Source organism: Phodopus roborovskii, unplaced genomic scaffold, assembly GCF_943737965.1.
Source record: "Phodopus roborovskii unplaced genomic scaffold, PHOROB, whole genome shotgun sequence".
Taxonomy (NCBI): domain Eukaryota; kingdom Metazoa; phylum Chordata; class Mammalia; order Rodentia; family Cricetidae; genus Phodopus; species Phodopus roborovskii.
The window spans coordinates 33,637,721-33,662,730 of NW_026126416.1; the positions used below are offsets into that span (position 1 = coordinate 33,637,721).

General features: G+C 42.4%; 1 protein-coding gene across 1 annotated transcript; it reads left to right on the forward strand.

Annotated features, from left to right (window-relative positions):
• Positions 1-1,493: 1,493 nt before the first annotated feature.
• Exd1 (exonuclease 3'-5' domain containing 1) lies at positions 1,494-25,010 on the forward strand. Its single transcript, XM_051183676.1, is given in 12 exon segments — positions 1,494-1,711; positions 1,713-1,851; positions 3,382-3,450; positions 3,682-3,736; positions 4,001-4,128; positions 9,176-9,234; positions 11,531-11,617; positions 14,475-14,579; positions 14,659-14,739; positions 19,967-20,110; positions 21,479-21,670; positions 24,240-25,010. Coding segments are annotated over 12 exon segments (1,740 nt in total). The 5' UTR covers positions 1,494-1,672; the 3' UTR covers positions 24,882-25,010.

Sequence of the window (25,010 nt, forward strand, 5' to 3'; positions counted from 1 at the left end):
GAGACAGGCTGATCTCTGTGAGTTAGAGGTCAGCCTGGTCTACAAAGAGAATTCCAGGGCAGGCTCTAAAGCTACACAGAGAAACTATGTCTCGAACCCCCCCCCCAAAAAAAAAAGTCAAGTAAGCTTAAAAAAAATTCCCAGAGAAAGCATTTATAAGAAAGTATTTACAAAATACTTTCATTTTTTGTAGGCCATGTACTGCTGACACAGTCCACCCTCAAATGTGGTTTGTATACCCAATGGGTCCACTGAAGAAGCTAATTTTTCCTTTGTGAGCAGTTGTCAGTTGGAGATAGATTGGTAGTTAGAGATGGGAGCTCATGTCCATTTCCCTGCTCAGCACTGGGATCCCATCCAGCCTGGACCCGTGAAGGCCCTGTGAATGCTGCCATAGTCTGTGAGTTTATATGTTCCCCAGTCCTCTTGTGTCTAGAAGGAACTTTCTTTGATGTCATCCATCCCTTCTGGCTCTTAAAATCTTCCAGCTTCCTCTCTTCCACATAATTCACTGATCATGCTCATTTTATCAACAAAAAAGCTAGTCTTATCTTGCCTATAGCCCTACAATTTTGAGTTTCCCACATACGAATTAAAATTGTGGGCCTGGAGAGATCAGTGCTTAAGATCTCTTGCAGAGGACCCAACTTTATTTCCCAGCAACCACCAATAACTCCAGTTCCAGCGGATCTGGTGCTCTCTTCTGGCTTCCTCAGATACTAAGGTGTATAGACTCTATAGAGGCAAATCACCTTTATACATAAAATAAAAATAAATAAAATTGTACTTTCTGTGGTTCTTCTTAGCATTCTAAAACAATGAACAAAACCAAACTATTCTTATCCCTTAGAACAATGGTTTTCAACATTCCCAATGCCATATTCCTTTAATACAGTTCCTCATGTTGTGATGACCCCAACCATAAAATTATTTTTGTTGGTACTTCATAACTAATTTTGCTACTGTCATGAATCATAATGTAAATATCTGATATTGTACAATATCTGATATGCAACCCCTGTGAAAGGGTCATTTGGCCTCCCCACACCCACCCACAGGAGTTGAAACTCATAGGTTGAGAACCACTGCCTTTGAAATTTGGGGAGATGCACCATTGGGCAGTGGGTTGCACACCTTTAATCTCAGTACTCCGGGCAGAGGCAAGGTGGATCTCTATGAGTTCAAGGCCAGCCTCATCTAGAGTGAATTCCAATATAGCCAGGGCTGTTACACAGAGAAAAGCTATCTCAAACAACAATAAAAAAGCCATCAGAGCTGAAGAGATGGCTTAGAGGTTAAGAGCACTGACTTCTCTTCCTGAGGTTCTGAGTTCAATTCCCAGCAACTACATGGTGGCTCACAATCATGTATAATAACATCTAGTACCCTCTTCTGGTGTGCAGGCATACATGCAGGCAGAACATTGTATACTAAATAAAATCCTTTAAAAAACAACCAAAAAAAAAATTGGAGAAATGCTAAATAAGCGAACTTCCAAGACTGTTTTTGAGACAGGATCTCCCTGGCTGGCCTAAAACTTGCTATGTAGACCAAGCTGTTGAAGTCAGAAATCACCTTGACCTCAGTCTTCTGGGATTGAAGAACTACATCACCATACCCAAATCAAAATAGATTTTCAAAATAATCTCTTTGTAAATTTTCAAGTGTTTAGATGCTTAATGAAGATTCTTTGAAGTCTGCTTTTGGAATCAAAGAGCATGGATCCCAGCAGTGACTACCATTTCCTCAACCACATTTTGTGGAGAAGAGTGAAACTCACATTGGTTTCTGGCATCTTTGAGGGCGTGCTCCAACATGTGGATCCTAACAAGATCGTTGTCCTGAAAAACGGTTTGAGTCTATTAGTCATATGTGTGTGGGTGACGGTTGTGGGCAGCTTTAGTGGCAGGGAAAGTAGTGTTGTTCCTATTTTTAACAAGATTTGAGAAAAATATTAGAATACTATTCTGTAGCAGAGCAACATGGCTACCCATGTTGATTGGTCCTCACTTGTGTACTCACTGACACTGTAGTAGAAAATTTCTTATAATTTAATGTGTGAGTGTTTTGCGTGCATGTATGTCTGTGTGATATATACATGCCTGGTGCCCACAGAGGCCAGAGAAGACAGGACCCCTGGAATTACAGATGGTTGTGAGTTGTATGGGTGCTGGGAATCAAAGCCTGGTTGTCTGGAAGAGCAGCCAGTGCTCTGACTTGCTGAGCCATCTCTCTGTTCTAATGGAGGTAATTTTCAATATATAGTTTTAAAAATTGGGGACTTCCGTTAATTATTGTTTATGTGAATATTGAAATCTTGTTATTGAAATTACTTTGGCTTCAACAGAGGGAAAGAATATCACAGATGTACAGGATTAATTTGTCTCAAACAAAAAGAAGATCAGAAGTCAGGAGTTCAGGGCCAGTCGCAACTACTCAATAAGTTTGAAGCCAGCCTGGAATACCTGAGGCCTATGTCAAAAACCCAAACCAGGGCTGGGCTTCTAGCTCAGTTGGTAGAGTTCTTGCCTAACACACAGAAAGCCTGAGGTTCACCCACATAGGACAGGTGTAGTGGCACATGATGTCTTTTTTTTTTTTTTTTTTTTTTTTCAAGACAGGGTTTCTCTGTGTAAAAGCTCTGGCTGTCCTAGAACTCACTCTGTAGACCAGGCTGTCCTAAAACTCGTGGAAATCTGTCTGCCTCTGCCTTTGGAGTCCTGGGATTAAAGGTGGGTGTCACCACTACCCGACTGGCCCATGTCTTTAACCCCAGAAATGGGGATTTTTTTTTTCCTTTTAGTTTCTTTTTTTTTTTTTTTTCAGGGTCTCATTATGCAGCCTTGGCTGACTAGAACTTACTATTTAGACTAGGCTGGCCTGGAACTCAAATGATCTGCCTGGTTCTGCCTCCCAAGTTCAGGGTTTAAAGGCCTGTTAACCATTACACTGGCTCTTTAGAAGTTTTTTGTTGTTGTTGGTTTTAGAACATTCTGAGGTTTACTCTTTATTACTCATCTGTAGGGTGTAGCTCTGTAATTTAACTGATTCTACATTTACTTGGGGGAAGAAAGGATTTTTAAAAAAGATTTATTATGTATACAGTGTTCTGTATGCATATTTGCCTGCACACCAGAAGAGAGCACCAGATCTCATTATAGATGGTTGTGAGCCACCATGTGGTTGCTGGAAATTGAACTCAGGACCTCAGGAAGAGCAGCCAGTGGTTTTAACTGCTGAGCCATCTCTCCAGCCCATAAAGAAAGGATTTTTTTTAATATAAAACTCAGTAATTTTAAGAGACTTCACAGTTTCTTGCAGTTTGGGGGAAGATAAAATGCATTATTAACCAGAGGGTTATTTTTTTTTTTTTTATCACAGTGAAGAATGTAGAGACAGGCCGCAGTGTTCCAGGAGTAAAAATGTTTTTTGGGCATGAGATTTTGAATGGTAAGTTTTGTATTCCCTGATCACTAATTGGAATTTGCTATGGAAAACTCACTTCTCTGCCTTATTCAGGCATTTGAAAGAAAATACAATTTATCTTGTCTTCAGTACAGTATATATGAACTTGTTTTTTTCTCCTTTCAACCCCTGTTTATGGTATGGGGACTCTGTTTGGGGTGGAGTGGCTAGTGGCTTTCCAACCGGAAACTGTTGAAAATGTTGTTTGTTTTTCAGTGGAGTTAATGGATGAAGAGCAAGGTGCATCGGGAGAAAGGGCGTCTTCTGTTAGGTATTACCACATAGTTTCTTCACTGTGGGATTTTCTAAGTGAGCTCAGTAGAGGAGAAGGACTTAACTATAACCCACTAGCTGCTTACTTCTCAGATGGTCTAAACAAGCAGGCCAGTGTGGCTGCCTCTAAATGGCACTTCGGTGTGGATGGGAGCAGTGTAGAAATGGGCTACAGTCTTCACTGTTAGTGAGTAGGGAGATCTGTACATGGCATCAGTGACAAAGGATAAGTTCATCTGAATATGATTTTTTGTAAGGATAGCTTAAGTACAGAACGAGCTGGGATGGAGAAAATGAAAGACGAAGACCTAACTGTATGTGAGTCTGCTTCACCTGCTATAGAGGCACCAAGCAGCTCTCTACTCAGTGACCTCAAGTACTGCCCATCAGGTGAGTACTGCAACTCTGAATTTGCTAGGCTGTTTGTTTTGTGAAGCATAATAAATAATAAAAATTGTGAATTAAGGTAAGTGTCATAAATTATGTGTTTATGATGTGGGAATCATACTGTGTGCAAGGATTGGGAACGCTGCCCTCAGTGAACTCTGATAAAAAAAAGATGCTAGGTAAGATGAGGGAATAGGAAATATGTGTGGTGCTGCACCTCTAATCTCATCATTAAGGGGTAAAAGAGGATCAAGAGTTCAGAGACAGAATTGGCTGCATAGCAAGTTTGATGACAGCTTAGGGTATAGGAGACCCTGTCTCAAAAAAGGTAAAAAAATGAGCAAAATATATATAATGCTAGTACTTTATTACCAAATTCCAAGAAAGAGGAATAGCAGGATAGTAAGCATGTGGACTACATGCTTTCAAAGTTTTTGAGTGTCTAGAGCAGGTCTTGTTAAAGTAGTAACATTTACATAAAGGCCTAAAGGAGGGGAGGCATTGAGCTACTTGGATATCATGAGAAATGCTTTTTGTTGTTTTGTTTTGAGTCATAGATAGTTCTGGCTACTGTGATATCCCTTATGTAGTCCAGGTTGGCATCAGTTTCCCAAGTGGTAATATTAAAAAACAAGTGCCACAACCAGGCATTGGTGATGTACATCTTTAATCGCATCACTTAAGAGGCAGAGGCAGGTAGAGCTCTGTGAGCTTGAGGCCAGCCTCCTGGTCTACAGAGTTGAGTTCCAGGACAGGGTTGAAAGCTACAGAGACACCTGTCTCAAAAACCTGTCTCAATAAATACCACCACTCCAGGTGCTCTCTTCCCGCCCCCCCCCCCATAGGGTTTCAGTATATAGCTCTGGCTGTCATGGAACACACTATGTAGACCAGGCTAGCCTTGAACTTACAGAGCTCCACCTGCCACCATGCCCAAATTTTAAATTGGTTAGTGTTTGTTTTGTGATAGGGTCTCGCTCCTCTAACCCAGGGTTCATTCTGTAACCGAAGCTAGCCTCAAACTCTCAACAATCTTGCCTTGGGCCCTTAGAGTCTGAGATTATAGGCATGAGACACAGCACCTGCTGAGAAATGTATCTAAAACTGAGAAAAGAAAAATATAAAGGCTCTAGAGGTACAACATGCCAAGCATCAGCAAGGAAATCATTACACATGGAGAGAAAAAGGAGGAATAGGTGATGGGGTGGGGTTGGTGGGTCACTGAGAAGTTTGTAGGCCCTCAAAGGGTGTAGACTCTGAGGGAGAAAGGAAGAAAGCATCAAAGGGCTTTTGTGATTCTGGTTTTTCATTTTAAAAAAGTTGTTTTTGTGATGTACACCTTTAATCCCATTACTAAGAGGCTGAGGTTAGCCTAGGCTAAGAGACCATTGTTCAAAAGCCAACCAACCTACAACACAAGCACAGAAGTCTACACAGCTTTGTGAAGAAATTACAATGTTTTGGTTTTCATTTTTCTGTCCACACTGTAGTCCATGATAACCTGGCATGCAAGGCAATCGCCACCGTGCCTGATCTTCCTTCTCAATGGTGTGTGTGTGTGTGTGTCTGTGTCTGTGTGTCTATGTACACACACACACACACAGAGAGAGAGAGAGAGAGAGAGAGAGAGAGAGAGAGAGAGAGAGAGAGAAACAGGGTTTCTTTGTATAGCCCTGAATGTTCAGGAACTCTATATGTCAGGCTGATCTCAAACTCACATAGATCAGCTTGCCTCTGCCTATTGAGTGCTAGGATCAAAAGCATGTGCCACCATTGCTGGCTTATGTTTTTAGATGTTCAATTACATTTATTTGTGTGGGGGGATGGGGATGTATGTGCATCATGACATGCATGTGGTGATAAAAGAGCCAACTTGAAGGAAGTGTTTCTGTCTTCCCTCCATGTGGCTCTATACTGAACTCAGGCTGTCAGACTCTGGAGTATAAGTGCCTTTACACAAGGAGCCATCTCACTGGCCTTGAAATAAGGACAATGCCCTAGACTCCAGTGGTAGCAATAGAGCAGGTAGGTAATGCTGTACTTCTAGATGTGTGTTAAAGGTGGAACCCATGGGACATGCTGACAAATTAGATAGATAGGTGTGTGAGAGCATAAAGAGGAATCAAAGATGGGTTTGAACCTGAACATCTGCAAGTATGGAGGCAGTTGTGTAAAATAAGATGAGAGAAGCTTAATGTAGAAAAGGTTTTGGAGACCTGAATAGGAGTTCAATGAATTAGTCAGGGTTCGAAGAAGAAGGAGAGGGAGAGGGAATGAGAGAGGGAGAGAGAGACTTGTTAAGTCAGTAGCAACAGCTAAGTAACATCTGAGAAGTTGCAAACCCCTTAGTTACTCCTTCCTTGAGACTAAATGCCTCCACAGTTGGAGTAGTACCACAATAGCTTGTCTCACTGGTTGGGGGCAACAGCTGCTAATTATACAGTCTACAAGTCTGGGTGCCTCAGCAGTCCCCATCTGGTTCTGGAAGCCCAGAAATTTCCTGGAGAGCCTCTGGTTCCCTAGTTCATGATGCAAGCTTGGAAATGCTGGTTCTGATGTCATTGAAGGAATCAGCAGCAGCAAGAGAGTAGATGAACTCAGCAGCAGGAGGAAAGACCAAACCAGCAAAAGACCAAATAATATCCCTTCTGACATAGGCTTTTTATCTGGACTGTTACCTGAAGATCCCACCCACAATTGGATGGGTCTTTCCATGTCAGTCAAGGCAATAAGGACAGTTGTTTGGTGAGGCGCCCTACTCAGGTGATTCTAACTTGTGGCAAGTTGACATTAAAATCAACTGTAACGTTCAGTTTGTGTCCATTTAAGTTTGAACAAAAGGCTAGGGAACAAAAGGTGATATATGGCTGGGAAGATTGTAAGACAGCATGGGCTACATAGTGAAGTCCTGTCTCTGAAATTTAAAAAAAAAAAAAAATGTAGCCTAGAGATAAGAAGTCTGATACAGACAGAAAACTTCAGGAATCAACAATAAGCAGTTTTTAAAATCTTGAGACCAGCTGAAGTCCCCCAAGCGCATGTATAGATGCAAAAGAAGAGGAGAATGATTGTTGTCCTGGCACTACAGAGATTGGGAAATAAAGGATGTGTGTGTATGTGTGTGTGCGCGTGCGCGCACACGCACGCACACACCCCTGTGAATGCAGTAGGCACACCCTGGACCTTGTGGAAGTCAGAGAACAACTTCAAAAGTTGGCTCTTGCCCTCCACCATGTAGGCCCTGGGGATTGAACAGTTACCTTCTGCCAAGCCTTTAATCTAACTGAACTATATTGGATTGCTATTGCTGTGAAGAGGCACCATGACAATGGCAACCCTTACAAAGGGAAACATTTAATTGAGGTTGCTTGCTTACACACAGTTCAGAGGTTCAGTCCAATATCATCATAGCAGGCAGACATGGTGTTGGCTACATTTTAATCAGAAGACAACCGGAAGTGGACTGGGTCACCAGGAGTAACTCAAGTCCTCTGGAAAAGCAGCAAAAATTTCTAACCGTCAAGTCACTGCCCGGTTTGAATGAGAATGGCCCCAGTAGCTTCATATATCTGCATGCTTAGTCCCAGCTGATGAACTGTTTGGAAGGATTGGGAGGTGTGGTCTTGTTTGAGGAGGCCTGTCTGTAGGAGTAAGCTCTGATATTCCAGAAGCCCACACCAGGCCCACTGCCTCTCTGCCTGCTGCTCATGGATCAGAGTGTAGAACACTCAGCTACTGCTCAGCTCCATGCATACTGCATCGCTCCCTGCCATGATGATAATAGCCTTCCCGTCTGAAACTGTAAACAAGCCTCCATTTAAATGTTTTCTTTTATAAGAGTTTGGTTGGTCATGGTGTCTCTTCATAGGAGTAGACTAGAAACCATAAATAAGACAGCCATCAAAAACTAACTCTTAAGTTAGGGTTTTCCATGTTGGATACCACTTGTTATGTGAACCCACAAGACTCTGTTAAAGGGTCTCAAGAATTTATTTAGGTATAATATAGGGGTAAATATTCACTGTTACAGAACAGATTAGATGCCACTGAGATTCAGCTGCTGTGTCCTGCTGTTCTGCCCAGGGGAGATGAGGACCAACTGCTCCTTGCTCTGGTTCAGACCACCAGAAAGAGAGAGAGAGAGAGAGAGAGAGAGAGAGAGAGAGAGAGAGAGAGACAGAAAATTGGAGGAGGGGAGAGCAACACCTCCCCCTCAGCTCTTAAGCCGTCATGTATGCAGACAAGACCACGCCCAAGAGCTTGCTGCCCCAAGAGCCATTGGCTAAACAGATTGAAATCCCACAACAATCTAGGGATGTAGCTCAGTTGGTAGGATTCTTTCCTCGTGTTAATGATGACCTGGGTTCCATCCCCATTATCATCAGATGGGTATACTGGGGAAATAGAGGCAGGAAGATCAGAAGTTCAAGGGCATTCTCAGCTACTTAATGAGTTAAAGGCTAGCCTCAACTACATGAGACCCTAGCTCAAAGAACAACAATAGTAATAATTGGCAAGAAATAAATCTCCAACAGTGGGGATATTATTCCTTTTCCAGGACTCATTTATTTTAAACGATTACTTTTTGTTATGAATTGTCTTGGGCAGGCAAGATGGGTCAATGGGTAAAGGTGCTTGCTGGGTGGTTTGAGTCCAATCCCCAGTATCCACATAAAAGGTAGAAGTTGTCATCTGACCTCCGCATCCATGTGTGCGTATGTACACACACCCAACACACCATACACATGCATATGTAATAATAAACTAATCCTTTCAGAAAGGCCTCAAGGTATTCAGTATATAAACCTAGGAAGAGAGAAGCGGTACTGGATTATGACAGAAAACACTAGACCATTCATTCAGTTTGTAATATCCTTGGTGGGACTCTGGTTTATTCTCAGTTGACAAAACAGGGTAGTAATTAGTACTCACCATGTGTTATGTGTGAGGGCTAAACAGGTGATAAGGAATACGTCTAAAATTAAAAAGAGACACAGACATTCTCTTGTTAAGGAAGAAAGACACATTCAATGCCTTCCTTCTCTTGTAGAGGAAGAGGAGGTGACATACACAGTCATTGATCAGTTCCAGCAGAAGTTTGGTGCTGCAGTAAGTAGTGTCAGTCATTTACTATTAGTGTGAATGGATGTTTCATTTACATATGTATGTACATCCCTTCACACAGAGCCACCCCTTTAATCCCAGTTTTCAGGAGGCAGAGGCAGGTTGGTCTCTTAGTTTTGAAGCCAGCCTGGTCTACAGAGTGAGTTCCAGAACAACCAGGGCTACACAGAAAACCTGTCTCAGGGGAAGGTAAAACAACAACAAAACCATAATCCAGAAGCTGGGAAGATGCCTTAATCAGCAAACTGCTTGCTCTGCAAGCATGAAGGCCTGAGTTTGAATCCCCAGCACGGAGATAAAAGCAGGGAGCATGCACACATGCCTGTACCCTCACTGCTGAGGGGGCAGAGACAGGCAGACTCCTGGGGCTGGTGACAATTTAGTCTAACCAAATCAATGAGTACCATGTAAGATGGGAAGTGTACTTGGGGAGTAGAAACAGAACAATGGAGAGGATAAGACTACCTTAGGCTATGTGGCTTATTAGGATGCAGCCTGAAGATATATAAAACCCTCTTTTTTTTTTTTTTTTTTGAGTTATGGTTTCTCTGTGCAGCTCCAGCTATCTTGGAGCTTCCCTGTAGACCACCTTGGCCTTAAACTCAGATCTGCCTGCCTCTGCCTCTGTCTCTCAAGTGCTGGAGTTAAAGGTGTATACTACCACCGTGCCCTTTCTTAACCCACCTCTCAAACCCAGTATTTATCACTCAGGTTAAGTTTTGAAGTTGTTAGCCTCAAAATATCATGAAATTTGAATTATGGTCAAGTCCTGATTGGGGTATCCTGTGTGCTCGGTCCATCTCAGTCAGTAGTCCTGAAGTTGCCATGGATGTTGGATCACCTGGGCCACTGTTTCAAGGGGTCTTGTTTGATTAAACCATATTAGCCTGAAAGGAATCCACAGCTTCTCATCTTCTCATCTGTGGAAACAAAAACAGAACCTCTTTTCCAAAGCAACATATCCTTAGACCCAAATTTTGAAGTCAAGATACCTTTAAAATATATATGTTGGTTTAGCTTAGCAATCCCCACAGTCAAATGCGTCTCTCTAGTTAGTCATTAACAGTCAAAAAAAATTCAAAGAAAACACAATAGTATACATAATCCAGACTCTGTGTGTATTTTCCATCTTTACATGGCCTATTATAATCTCTTTTTGCTTTATGTCTCCTTTAAGGACCTCAGTTTATTATCCTTAAATTGTTTTTAATCTATGACTGTCCTCTATCCTCTTTCTCCCAAGCCCATGCACATTTATCAAACACACTGTAACCCATTTAGGGGCCTTCTTTTTGTCTGAATCTGTCCTATTGTGTATCTGTTCTCCCTTTGTGACCAGGAGAGTATTTTAAAATGCTAAGCAGGCTTGGCTAGGACTAAAGCAGCTGGCTCCACCCCATTCCTTGGCTTCCTGAGAGTCTAGCTTCATGGTGGAGGTACTAGCAGGAGCCACTTGTATCATCCCACCTCTTCAGACATTTTAGGTCCATGCTGCTGGCTGCTCATAAACTCATAAGGGTTTGGTAGCAGGGAATCTTAAAAGAGCCACGTGGTTTTTGTTGGTAGCTCTGAGTCAGGAAGCTATCTCTTAAAGGAGTTATGCCTCTGCTGCCTCTAGCAAACAGAGTCCACTCAAGAAAATGTTGCTACCAAGAAGCCCTGATTGACTCTGTTGTTTTATGTTTAGAATACCTTTGAAAGCTTTTGTCAGGTTTTATGTTGAAATTCTTGCCAAATGTTTGGGTGCCACATGTGGTTGGAAGCTTTTCTCTATCTTGCCTAGTCCCATTGGACTGGTTTCTCTTCCACTTGCTGGTCCTTGCAATCACTTATGAAATAATCACTCAGAGACTAATATTAAATATAGTTGATTGGCCAATGGCTCAGGCTTATTACTGGCTAGGTCTTACAAATTAACCCATTTCTATTAGTCTATATTTTACCATGAAGCTTGTAGTTTCTTACCTGACATCCTGTTTCCCCAGTGGCCACATGGCATCTCCATCATTCTGCCTTCTTTCCATATGGCTCTATTCTGCTTGGCCATTGGCCAAAACAGCTTTATTCATCAACCAATAAAAGCAACATATATTCATAGCATACAGAAGGACCTCCCACATCAACATCTGTTCCCCCAAACCTCTCCCTTTGAGACAGGGTTTGTCTGTGTAGACCTAGTTGTCCTGGAACTATGCAGACCAGGCTAGCCTTGAACTCAGAACTCTGCCTGCCTCTGCCTCTCAAGTGCTGGGATTAAAGGTGTCCTCCTTTTTTTTATCAGATGCTCCACATCAAGAAGCAGAGTGTCCTGAGTGTGGCTGCAGAAGGAACTAATGTGTGTCGCCATGGGAAACTCTGTTGGCTTCAGGTGAAAGATTTTCTTTTTTAATTTAGAAACAACCATTTTACATATCAATCCCCCCTCCCATTACCTCTTCCTTCCATCCTCCCATGCTCCCTACCCCCCCCCCCAAACCATCCCCCAACCAAGGATGGTGAGGCCTTCTATGGGGGGGGTCATTAAAGTCTGTTACATCATTTGAGGGAAGTCCTAGGCCCTCCTCTATGTATCTGTCCTTCTGCTGCATGCAGGAAACACACCTCAACTTCAAAGACAGACATTACTTCAGAGTAAAGGATTGGGAAAAGACTTTCCAATCAAATGGACCCAAGAAACAAGCTGGTTTAGCAATCCTAATATCTTAACAAATTAGACTTCAAACTAAAATCAATCAAAAGAGATGAAGAAGAAAAAGTCCATCAAGATGAAGCCTCAATTCTGAACATCTATGCCCCAAATACAAAGGCACCCACATTCATAAAAGAAACATTACTAAAACTTAAATCACACATAAAACCCCACACATTCTTCAACACACCATTCTCACCACTAGACAGAACCACCAGACAGAAACTTAACAAAGAAACAAAGGAACTAACAGAAGTTATGGACCAATTGGATTTAACAGACATTTATAGAACATTCCATCCAAACACAAAAGAATATGCCTTCTTCTCAGCACCACATGGAACCTTCTCTAAAATTGACCACATACTCAGCAACATAGCAAACCTCAACAGATACAAAAAAAAAAATAGGAATAACCCACTGTATCTTATCAGACTACCATGCTTTAAAGTTAGAATTCAACAACAACACAAATTACAGAAACCCTACAAACTCATGGAAATCGAACAATGTGCAATTGCACCATTCCTGGGTCAAGGAAGAAATAAAGAAAGAAATTAAAGACTTCCTAGAATTCAATGAGAAAGAAGACACAACATACCCAAACTTATGGGACACTTTGAAAGCAGTGCTATGAGGAAAGATCTTTTCTAAACTGCACACACACACATGCATGCATGCATACATAAATACATACGTGTACATTGGTTGTCCTGAAACTTACTCAAGGCTGGTCTTGAACTCACAGATCTACCTGCCTCTTAACTCCTAAGTACTGGATTAAATGTTTTGCCACTACCATCCATGACCATGTATATATACTTTTAAGTCTTTCTGTCACTCAAGAACTCATTTAGAATGTCCGTTATTACTTTTCCTTTTTTTCCCCCTGTAAATACTGGGGTTGAACCTAGATCCTCCTATATTTTAGATAAGCTATCTTTCACCAAACTACAGCCCAAGCTCTTGGAATATCCATTCTTCTATTACTCATTTATTCTTTTCAAAAAGAAGGCCAGTGGGTATTGTAGAGATGAATTAAGGGTTAAGAGCTTTTACTGTCCTTGCAGAGGAACATGGTTAATTCTCAGCACCCCAATGGTAGCTCACAACTGCGTGTAACTCCAGTTCCATGGGATCCAGTGCCCACTTCTGACCTGGGAGGATACCAGGCATACATGTATGTGGTGCACAGTCATACATGAGGCAGAACATCCATACACATAATATTTTAAAAATTAAAAATAGTTGGGCAGTGGTGGTGCACACCTTTAATCCCAGCATTTGAGAGGCAGAGACAGATGAATATCTGAATTCAAGGCCAGCCTGGTCTACAGAGTGAGTTCCAGGACAGCCAGGACTGTTACATAGAGAAACCCTATCTTGTAAAAACAAACAAGCAAAACTGTTTTAATTTACAAGTTATCTATTGGTGGTGGGGGTTGGAGCAGTATATGAATATGTCACAGCATGTGTGGAGGTCAGCGGACAACTCGTAGGTGTCAGTCTTTCCTTCTGTCCTCTGTGTCTTGCAGATTGAATTAGGTTCCCAGGGTTGGCAGACTTCACATGCATGCACTCACATGAAGAGATGCATGCACTCATACTATTTGATGTTCAGGGAAAGGGTTCCCAAGGCCTACCTGTGTTTATTGGCAGTTGATAACTTCTGGGAGGGAGAGTGACTTTTCTTTAGGAGTGGGGCCGCTGAAAAGTTGACCCTTCCCCAGTAGATGACTCTGTCCGTGTTCTAGTGTATATGGGCAGCACTGATTTGAATTGATGGAAGACATAAAGTTGTGAGGGGATGTGATGGGTCCTGAAGGAAGTTGGAGGGGAGGAGTAAGGGGTAAATATTATCAAGATACATTGCATATATGTATGAAATTTTGAAAGAATAAAAAAATATCGTAAGTGATGGAAATGAATACATATATTCATCATGTTTACTCTATCTTAAATGAAAAAGAAAAGCCAGGCAGTGGTGGCGCATGCCTTTAGTCCCAGCACTTGAGAGGCAGAGGCAGGGGCAGGCAAGTCTCTATGAGTTCAAGGTCAGCCTGGTCTACAAGAGCTAGTTCCAGGACAGCCTCCAAAGCCACAAAGAAACCAAGTCTTGAAAAACCAAAAAAGAAAAGAAAAAAGAAAAAAAAAAAAAAAAGAAAACCCACCAAGCTTTCCTAATCAATATAGCAAGTTTACCTGTTAACAATTTCCTGTCCTTCTGAAAATCCTAATAATTGTTTCTTTAATCATATTTATTGCAGTATCAGTATCAGATATCAATAGCAAATCAGAGATCCCAGAACTTCACTCATATTAAGCAAGCTCTACTACAGAGGCACACCCTAAACTTCATTATGTCTTTTTCTTTAAAAACGTAGGATCAATTTAAAGCTGTTTTTCCTAAGTACCACTTGAATGACTGCTGCCATGCTGCTGTGAAGATGCTCACCATTTTCATCCATGTCCTGTGCTTTTGGTCCTCAGATCCCTCCTCTGACCTTTCCTCATTCGATGGTATTGTTTGTTATAGGTGGCCACAAACAGCCGAGTTTACTTGTTTGATATTTTCCTTCTGGGAAGTCGTGCTTTCAACAATGGACTCCAGATGATCTTCGAAGACAAGAGAATCTTAAAGGTGGGTATAGAAGCTGATTACCTTGGTAATGAGGCAGTGGCCAGGTTCTAACACCTGTCTCCACCTTCTGACTCCTTAGGTCATCCATGATTGTCGATGGCTTTCTGATTGCCTGTCTCATCAGTATGGAATTATGCTGAACAATGTCTTTGACACGCAGGTATGAAGGGTAACACTGGAGTCAAGCCAGTGCACATAGATCCTAGTAGAAAAGATTTCTCATCTAAAAAGTAATTGTGCCAAGTACAGTGGCACATGTCTTTACTCCGAGGATTTGAGAAGCAGAGGCAGGTGGATCTCTGTGAGCTGAAGGCCAGCCTGGCATACAGAGAGAGTTCCACATCATCCAGTGCTCCACAGGGTGACCCTAAAGAAATAACTGAGCCCACTTTTACTGGTGCCCATTACTGCCTGTTTCTTGGATGAACTATGTATAGAACATGTAAGAACTATAAAAATTGTAAGTTACTTAGAGTCATTTAGAAGGAAGTCTTCTCTTTTTGTTCTACAACTGTAATAGTAAGAAGGAAGCTGGGTATGTCACGATATTCAGAAACTTAAGAAAGTTAAAGGTCTGATGTGGAGACAATATGAAGTGAATAAGCACATCTCTCCTTTATCATGTTTTTACCCCAGGGGTATAGTTGTTCAGGTTATTATATCCCTTAAAAAAGTAAATACCTATTTATGGGGCTATTGAGATGATTAGTGGATAGAGCACTTTGTGCTACTGCAGAGAACCTGAGTTTTGTTCCCAGGACCCACATATCCATCAGCAACTGGTTCCAAGAACTGATGGCCTCTTCTGACTTATGCAGGCACACATATCATACACATATATGCATATAAACACATATAAAAACATACATATAAAACAAAGTGAATAAATTATTTCTTAAAAATGAAAAAAAAAAAAAAAAACCTATCTCACTCAAAATCCTTACTTGATGAGATCTGACTTGCCTGGGCAAGGGCCCTGAAAGAAATGAGAAATACCTTGCCTAGCCCTGCTCTTAGAACTCATCTGTTTCTGATTTGACTCTGAAAGTGCTAAAACCACTGCTCCCATATGGTTCTCTCTCACCCTCTATTTTTGCTTCTTTCCTTCCTTCCCTTTCCTTGGTCTTTGCTTTTTCCCTTTGGTGCCAGGGATTGACTACTATTTTTTGAGTATTAATTCCTCAGTTCAATTTCTTGTTTAACTATGTGGCTAGATTTTACTCTTCACGTGTGTGCTTACAGAGTCTGTACCATTTCTTATGTGTGCAGTTGCTTTGAGTCTTTCAGTCCACAGTATTGACCCTGCCTTTGTGCCATAGTTCCCATGAAGCCATCTTGATAATTATTTTTTGTCTAGGCAGAGTTTCTTTGTGGCATTGGAGCCTGTCCTGGAACTCAATCTGTATACCAGGCTGACCTCGAAGATTCCCTGCTTCTGCCACCACCCGATTTTTTTTTTTTTTTTTTTTTTTTGGTATATTTTTTTTCCTTGCTATGGAATAAGCTCAGGGCCTTGCATAGAAGGCAAGCATTGTTGCTGTAACTACCACAAATATATCATGACAGGCTTACTTTATTCTCTTATAGTTCTAAAGATGAGAAGGTTCACATCACTTTTCCTGAGTAAGAGTCAGGGTGTCAGCAGATTGTTTTAGAGGTTATCTGAGAGTGGCTGCTCCCTTGCTAAAAAAGACTGGGTTTCTCTGTATAGGTCTGGATACTCCCTCTGGAGCCTATTCTGGCCTCACCTTCTTCTGCATCCCCAGTGCTGGGATTATGGGCTTGCTCTACCAAACCCACCATGTTTAGTGAGGTTTTGATTGTTTTTGAGATGGGGTTCATGTAGCCCTTAAACTCTGTATGTAGCCCAGGATGATCTTGAACTACTAATTTTTCACCTCCTGGCTCCATTGCATTTTTAGTATCTAGTAGCTGCTTTCATTCATTGGTTTATGTCTCCTTTCTCCCTCTTCAAAGTATGTCATTCTGTAGGAAGGAAGCAGGAGGATTCAGGATTTCGTAGCCAGTGAGTACAAGGCCAGCCTGACTACATAAGACCCTGTCTCAGAAATGAGAGAGAGAGGGAGGGAAGGAAGAAGGGAAGGAAGGAGGAAAGGATGGAGGAGTGTGCAATACTGGATAAATGGTTCATTAGTTAAAAATGCTTGCAGTATAATGATGAGGATTGGAGTTTGGATCCCAGCAGCCACATAACAAGCTGAGTGCTCCCTTCAACATCTGTAACCCCAGCTCTGAGGGAGGCAGAGACAGCAAGCTCACTGAGGCTTGCTGACTTCTGGCCTAGCTGAGAAACCATAAGCCCCAGGTTCAGAAAGAGACCCTGCCTCAGGAGAATAGGCAGCATGATAGAGGGTAACTGCCAGTGTCCTCTTCTGGCCTTCATGTACACACATAGATGCAAACATCTATACATACATATGCATACACTAATGTAGACACATACATATACATAAATCATGTGAAAGGCAGCTCAGTGGTTAAGAGCACTTGCTTCTCTTGCAGAGGACACGAAATTGGTTCTCAGCAACCACATGGTGGCTTACAGCTCTTCTTAACTCCAGTTCCAGAGGATCTAGTATCTTCTTCTGGCCTCCTCAGGCAGCAGGCATATGCTTAGTGCACATACATATGTGCAGGAAAAATGCTCATACATATGAAATAAAAATAAATACAGATTTAAAATTTTAAAAATAAATCTCAGGGCCGGCATTGGTGGTGTACTCCTTTAATACCAGTACTTGGGAGGCAGAGGCAGGTGGATCTTTGTGAGTTCCATGCCAGCCTGGTCTACAAATTGAGTTCCAGGACAGCCAGGACGAAACCCTGTCTCGTAAGTAAAATAAAAACAAAAAAATTTCAGGCCAGGAAATTTTAATCCCAGATTTTTTTTTGTATTGTTTTGTTTTTGAGGTGGGGTTTCTCTATGTAGTTCTGATTGTCTTGGAACTCATACTGTGTAACGAGTACGGTTTTTCCGCCTGCTGCCCGGTCTTGTCCTGCTACCACGCCACCAGCCCCAAATAACACACAGAGACTCTGTATTTGATACAATACTGTTGGCCCGGTTACTTGTTACTTATCGGCTAGCTCTGCCTTTAATTATTAACCCATTTCTATGTATCTTCACATGGCCTTCTCTTACCGGGAGGCGGCTGGCGTCCAGCTCTCTCCAGACTCTCCATCTTGACTCCTCCTTACTACTTCCTATTTCCTCCTTGTCTCCTAGTCCCTCCTATCTTCCTTTCCTATTGGCCAACAGTGCTTTATTATTAACCAGTATGAGAAACATATACAGAATGACATCTCTCATCAATACTGTAGACCAGGCTGACCTCAAACTCATAGAGATCCACCTGCCTCTGCCTCCCAAGTACTGGAATTAGAGGTGTGCGCCATCACTGCCCTGCTCAATCCCAGTTCTTGGGAAGTGGAGGCAGGTGGATCTCTGTGAGTTTGAGGCCAGTCAGGATAGTCAGGGTTCCTAAGTAAGATACCATCTCTAAATAAATAATTTTTAGAAAATAAAGGTAAAAGAAAAAGTAGGAGCTGGGGCTGTTGCACAGAGAAACCCTGCCTCAAAAATAAATAAAAAGAAAGAGGAAAAAGTAGGGCTGACAAGATATCTTCACCAAGTAATGGTATTTGCTGCCAATCCTGAACACAGTTCCTGTGGCTCACATGAAAAAAGGAGAGAAACAACTCCCACAATTTGTCCTGTAGCCTTTGCAAGTGCAGGATGGCATGCATGTGCCCCACCCAGACAGAAGGTAAAAGTACATTGTCACCCACTGCTGTCACCTTCACCTCTGGCTACAGTGAAATCTCCATGTCTTTAAAAGAGCATGTGTAAACTGGATGTGATGGCACAATGGGGAAACTGAGATAAGGGGGCCGCCCTGTTACATGGTTCTAAACCAGCTTGTGCTACATTTTGAGACCCTGTCTCAGAACAAAACATTTGACTTTATTTAGGACCTACTCTAATGATTTAGGATAATTCATTTTAAGAACCTTAATCAGATCCAGGGATTAAGAAATTAATCTCCTTGGTTTGGTTTTGTCTGTTTAAAGACATGGTCTCTTGCCACCCAGACTGACCTCAAACTAAGGAAGACCTTGCAATCCTGATTCTCCTGCCTCTACCTCCCAAATACTGGAATACTGGCACATTCCACCTTACCTGCACAGACATAGATAGCTTGAGTCATTCAGCCTGTGGCAGTTTCTTTTTCTTTAATCTCTGTATTTCTGATAGGTATGCATGTGGGCGCAGGCACAAAGGGGCTGTGCACCTGTGGAAGTCAGGAGACAGCCTTGGGTATGGGCCCTTGCCTTCCGCTTTGCAACAGTCTCTTGCTGCCCAGCACTGCATAAGGCAGGCCAGCTGGCCTGTGAGCATCTGGGAATCCTCCTCTCTTGCCCTGGGGGCACTGGGATTACAGATGGGAATCCTACCTGCCATATCTTGCTTTATGTGGATTCTAGAGCCATCTCCCCAGACCAGTGTAGCAATTCTTCCTTTTATTCGTGTTTTATTCATGTTCTTTACCAAAATGTTGCCAGAGTGCCTGGCTGTTAGTTTTTGAGCAGCCAGATCTGCTGCCTTTGTCCTGCCTACTTAAAAATCTTAAATTCTTTGTTTTCTCAATCTCTAAAGGCACTAAGGTGTAATAACAAAAAAAAAAAAAAAAAAAAAAAAAAAAAAAAAAAAAAAAGAAAAGAAAAGAAAATAGACAATGTAGAGCTATGATATCTCTTAGCTTTATTATTTTCATTTCAAAACCAGTTGACTGACCTGCTTTAAATTTACCTATAGCAACATGCCTTTAGTCCCAGCACTCGGGAGGGGCAGAGGCAGGTGGATCTCTGTGAGTTCAAGTCCAGCATGGTCTACAAGAGCTAGTTCCAGGATAGCTTCCAAAGCCACAGAGAAACCCTGTCATTAAAATAAATAAATAAATAAATAAATAATAAATTTATCTTTGGCATCCATGGCATAGCCTCAAGGAAAATGGCACTTAAAGATCCTTCTCTCTTTATGTGTTTGTCTGTATGTTTCTGTCTTTCTCATCTTACATAGTTCAGGCTGGCCTCCAATTCCCCATGTCTTAGATGACAATCCTCCTGCCTCTGCCTCCCAAGTCTGGGATTGCAGACTTGTACCAGAAAGTCTAGTTTTTGCTTGGGTGGAGCCCAGGGCCTGGGGCATGCTAGGTAGGCATGGTACCAGCAGAGCTACATCCTAGCCCTCACAGGTAACGTCTTTCAGGGTATTTCTGACATGAGGGGTATTTCTGGTATTTCTGTGTGTTGCTTAATTTTCATTTGTTGTTGTGGGATTGATTGTTTCCTGTTTCATACCTCAGGTAGCAGATGTCCTTCAGTTTTCCATGGAAACAGGTGGTTTCCTTCCTAACTGTATCAGTACCTTGCAGGAGAGTTTAATCAGACACCTTAAAGTTGCACCTAAATATCTCTCCTTTTTAGAAGAGAGACAAAAACTTATTCAGGTGAGTAATGAAAATGTGTCATTTAAGCTTCCAGATGGGCTCTGTACAGGACTGTTAGCCTATTCAATAGAGAACTGATAGCTGCCTTATAAGCATGGGTATTCCAGAACCTTAGCTGTGCCAGTGAGGAACCATTTGTGCTTTCAAGTAGATAGAAGCCAGATTTGTTGATTATAAATTAAAAAGTACTCTGAACTAAATTTTCAAGTTGGAATGGGGGAAACTTTTTTATGGAAATTTGAATTAAGACATTGGAACCAAAGTCTTTTTAGTTGCTTTTCCCAAAGCTATATAAATTTTCTTTAATGCATGCTGTGAAGAGACACTATGAACACATGTCCACAGCAACTCTTATAAAGGAAAATATTTAGTGGGGTGGCTTACAGTTTCAGAGGTTTAGTACATTATCATCATGGAGGATATGGCGGTGTGCAAGCAGGCGTGGTGCTGGAGAAGGAGCTGGGAGTGCTCCAGCTTGCAAGCAGCAGGAAGTGAACTGAGACACTGGTTAAGGCTTGAGCATATATGAGACTTCAAAGCCCACCCCCACTGTGACACACCTCCGAACCTCTTAATAGTGCCATCCCCTTTGGGGGCCATTTTCTTTCAAATCACCATGCGCATAATATCCTTACACACAAACCTGGGTTGTGAGTATATTACCTACATAATTGGTCATTGCTAAAATCTTCACTGGAGCACTTTTTCCTTCCAGTGGTGCTGGGGAGTGACTCAAGACTTTATATACAGTACGCAGGTGCTCTACCACCGAGCTACACTATGCCCCAAACTCTCCCTCCAACTTTGTGGGCTTTTGAGGTACTGGCAATGAATCATAGGCTCCTAGACATAGTACACAAGCTTCTGACTGGCCTGCAACTTTGAGGGGGAAATCCTAATATACCAGCCTCCTTCCCAACCCTACTTTTCTCTGACTCACAAACACTGTATATGTGGGTATATGTACCTGCTCAGGGTTTACTGATAATAGAAAAGTAGAAAGTAGTAGACAGCAATGGCACTGTTTTAAATTAAGTTAGTTTGTTTTCCCTGGCTGTCCTGGAACTCACTTTGTAGACCATGCTGACCTCAAACTTACAGAGATCCACTTACCTCTGCCTCCTGAGTGCTGGGATTAAAGGCATGTGCCACTTCCACCTAGCTGAATTTTGCTTATTATATTAATTAAAAATGGCTGGGCAATGGTGGTGCATGTCTTTAATCTCAGCACCTGGGAGACAGAGGCAGGCAGATCCTTGTAAGTTTGAGGCCAGCTTGGTCTACATAGAGAGTTCCAGGACAGCCAGAGCTGTTACACAAAGAAACCCTAACTTGTCTTGGGGAAAAAAATGGTTTTGCTTTCTTTAGGAAAATCCAGAAGTATGGCTGACAAGACCTCTTCCACCCCCTTTATTGAAAATCTTGGCCTTGGAAACAACCTATTTGCTTCCACTCCGCTTGGTACTTTTAGATGAGATGATGTCAGACTTAACCACACTGGTGGACGGGTACCTAAACACCTATCGAGAAGGTTCTGCAGACCGGCTTGCAGGTACAGAGGTAGGTGCAGCTTTCCATGAGTGTTCTGTGAGTGTGTTCTGTGTGTCCAGTGAGTGTGTCCTGTGAGTGTTCCTGTGAGTGTCTCTTCCTCACATAGTAGTAACCACTGTTGGTTTGCAGTGCTGAGGATCAAACACAGGACATTATATGTTCTCAGCAAACCCTCCACTAATGAACTACATGCACAGGCCTTTCTAATTTTGTTTTGTTTTAAGAAAAAGTCTGACTGACTTGTCTAGGGTAGCCTTGATCTCTGTTCTGCCTCCTTCCTGAGCAGCTGGGATTAAAATCTTAGGACACCAGATTTGGCTGTGATACCTACTCATCATAAATGCAGCAACTTTCATGGGGTAGCCTTGTGGTGATTTTTTTTTCTTCAGTAGGGAGTGATGTTTCTCCTATGTCTCTCAAACTTGCTATATAACTGAGAATGACCTTGAGTTCCTGATCATTCTGCCTTCATCTGCCCAATGCTGGCTTGTCGACCTGTGCCACCGTGTCCTGCTTTTATAATGTTACGTATCAAACTTGGTGCCAACTGAATTACAACCAATATCCCCCTCTTTTTTGCATATGTGTGTGTGTGTGTGTGTGTGTATTACATTTTATGTGTGTGTATCCAAATGTGTATATGCATGCTTGAGGGGGTATGGATGGAAACCAGCAGAGGGTACCAGATCCCTAGAAAGTAGACTTATGGTTATTTACTAGCCATTGTGTAGGTGCTGGGAGCCAAACCCTGGGTCCTTCAGAAGAGCAGCAATTTCTCTTAACCAGTGAGCCTTTTCTCCATCTCCGCATTTTGTTTTTCCAACAAAGTCTTATATACCCAGGACTGACCTTGAGATATATATATATATATGATCTTGAATGCCTGATCCTCCTGCCTCCATTTCTCAAGTGCTAGGATTACAAGCATGTACCACCATGTTGAGATTAATACGTGTGTGTCTGTGTGTGTCCTGTGCATGCATGTCTGTGTGGTATATTCATGTCTGTACATGTGGAGTGCTAGCCTGTGCTTGAGATTATGGAGCCCATAATCTCGTGCTATTCTTCTCTTTACTTCCCCCACACCCCCAACTTGGGTTTTTCCAGACAGGGTTTCTCTGTGTAGCCCTGACTAGCCTGGAACTCACTTTGTAGACCAGGCTGACCTTGAACTCACAGAGATACTCCTGCTTCTACCTCCCAAGAGTGCTGGGATTAAAGGTGTGCCAGGCTAACACAGATTTTTTTTTAATTAATAATAGTAAGATAGAACTGGACGATCCGTGGTGGCACACATCTTTAATCCCAGCACTCTGGAGGCAGAGGCAGGTGGATCTCTGTGAGTTTGAGGCCAGCCTGGTCTACAGAGTGAGTTCCAGGACAGGCTCCAGAGCTACAGAAAAACCCTGTCTCAAAAAAACAAAACAAAACAAAAAAAAACAACAACAACAACAAAAAAAACAAAAACAAAAACCAAACACAAAGTAAGATAGTAGAGCATGTAGCTCATTTGGTAGAGTGCTTGCCTCCTGTGTATAAAGTCCTGAGTTTGATCCCCATGAGCACAGACACGGGGCATGTTGGTTTACACCTGTAATCCTAGTACACTGGAAGGTCAGAATGTCAAGGTCATCTGGAACCACATAGTGAATTCCATGCCAGCCTAAGCTATATGAGACCCTGTGTTAAACATACAGCAGCAACAACAAAAATCTGCCAAAATTCATTAATATACCATAGCAATGCACACTTGCAGTTCTAGACCTTCAGTGGCTCACCTTCCGAGTATGTTGAGTTCCAGGCAAGTATGGGTTACATAGTAAGTTTAATATTATTTTGGGCTACATGGTGAGACCCTGCCCTCAAAAAAGATACTGAAAATATGTAAAACTGTGTTACCATTTGGACAGAGGGTGCTGACATGTACTCTAGGATTTGGGATGTTGGTAGAGTACTTGTCTACCTTGTACAAAGCAGGTGGGATCCCAGTTACCACACATATGAGAAGTCATCCAGTGTAGACAAACATTTACTAAATTGTGTACACACATGTGCATTTGCACATACACACACACACCTGAGATCACGTGTACACTGACTGTCCCTGGATAGTACAGCTTTTCAGAGGGTGCACTTTCTTTTGTTGATTTGTTTTCCAAGGCATAGTTTCTCTGTTTAACAGCTCTGGCTGTCCTGGAACTCGATCTGTAGAACATGCTGGCCTCAAACTCACAGAGATCCGCCTGCCTCTGCCTCCTGAGTTCTGGAATTAAAGGCGTGTACCAGCACTGCCCAGCCACAGAGTGCACCTTCTAAGCCAATTAAGCCAGGCTGGGAACCTACATTTTCTATATTCACACACACACACTTAAATATTGAATTTTCTCAAATACTTAAATATTTAAATTACTCAATACAATTAAAATGTAAAACTAATGTTACATAGGAATCACTAGAGGGCACTATAGGAGCACATTTGTATAAGCTCACTTGCCTAGTCTCCTCAGGGGTAATAGAAGGGATTTTAGGGACCATGTCTGGTCTCGGTAAACCTGTGCCTGCCTGTTTGCTTCCCCAGCCTGAGTGTATGGAGCTGCCAGAGGAGCTGCTTCAGCTCCAGGACTTCCAGAAGCAGCGGCGAGAGAGAGCTGCCAAGGAGTACAGAGTGAATGCGCAGGGCCTCCTCATAAGGCCAGTGCTGCACCCAAAGAAGCCAGGGACCCGCACAGCAGTGAAAGAGGACCGAGTCCACGGCGTTTTATTTTGTAAAAATTCTGGCGTGGACAAAGCTCCACGCCCTCTAGGTCACGAATCTTATAAAGATGAGAGTTTTTTGGATAAAGTGTCTAAGCAAACCACAGATGAGTCTCATATTCTGCCACCCATGAAGGAAGAAGGCAAAGCCAGCGAGGATTCTGAAAACAAACCAGAGTGTTGGGAGTCAACAGGGCCAGAAGACCCGAGAACCCAGAAAGCTTGCTCCCTGACTCCCAAGCATGAGCTGCAGTCACAGTTTTCTTTGAAAGAGGAGATAGAGCAGTTGCTGATGGTAGAAGACAAGGGCGCTGTACGGAGCCCAAGTCAAGACACTTGGGTGTCTCCTCTCTCTCCAAGTAACACCTTCCATCTTCCGGAAAAAACCATCGTTTCCCCCCTTCCACCCTGCCCAGCCCTGGAGAAGACAGAGTCGTGGATAAGTCCCTCTCCCAATCTGTTTTAGATTTTAGGTTTGCTGAGTCCATGAAGGGGACTCATCTGCCCTGCCATCAGAGTCCATGTGAGTTCCTCCTGGGGTAGGGTGGTTAGGTATCAGCCACTGGCTTCTGGGAAAATGATAGCCTTTGTTTTG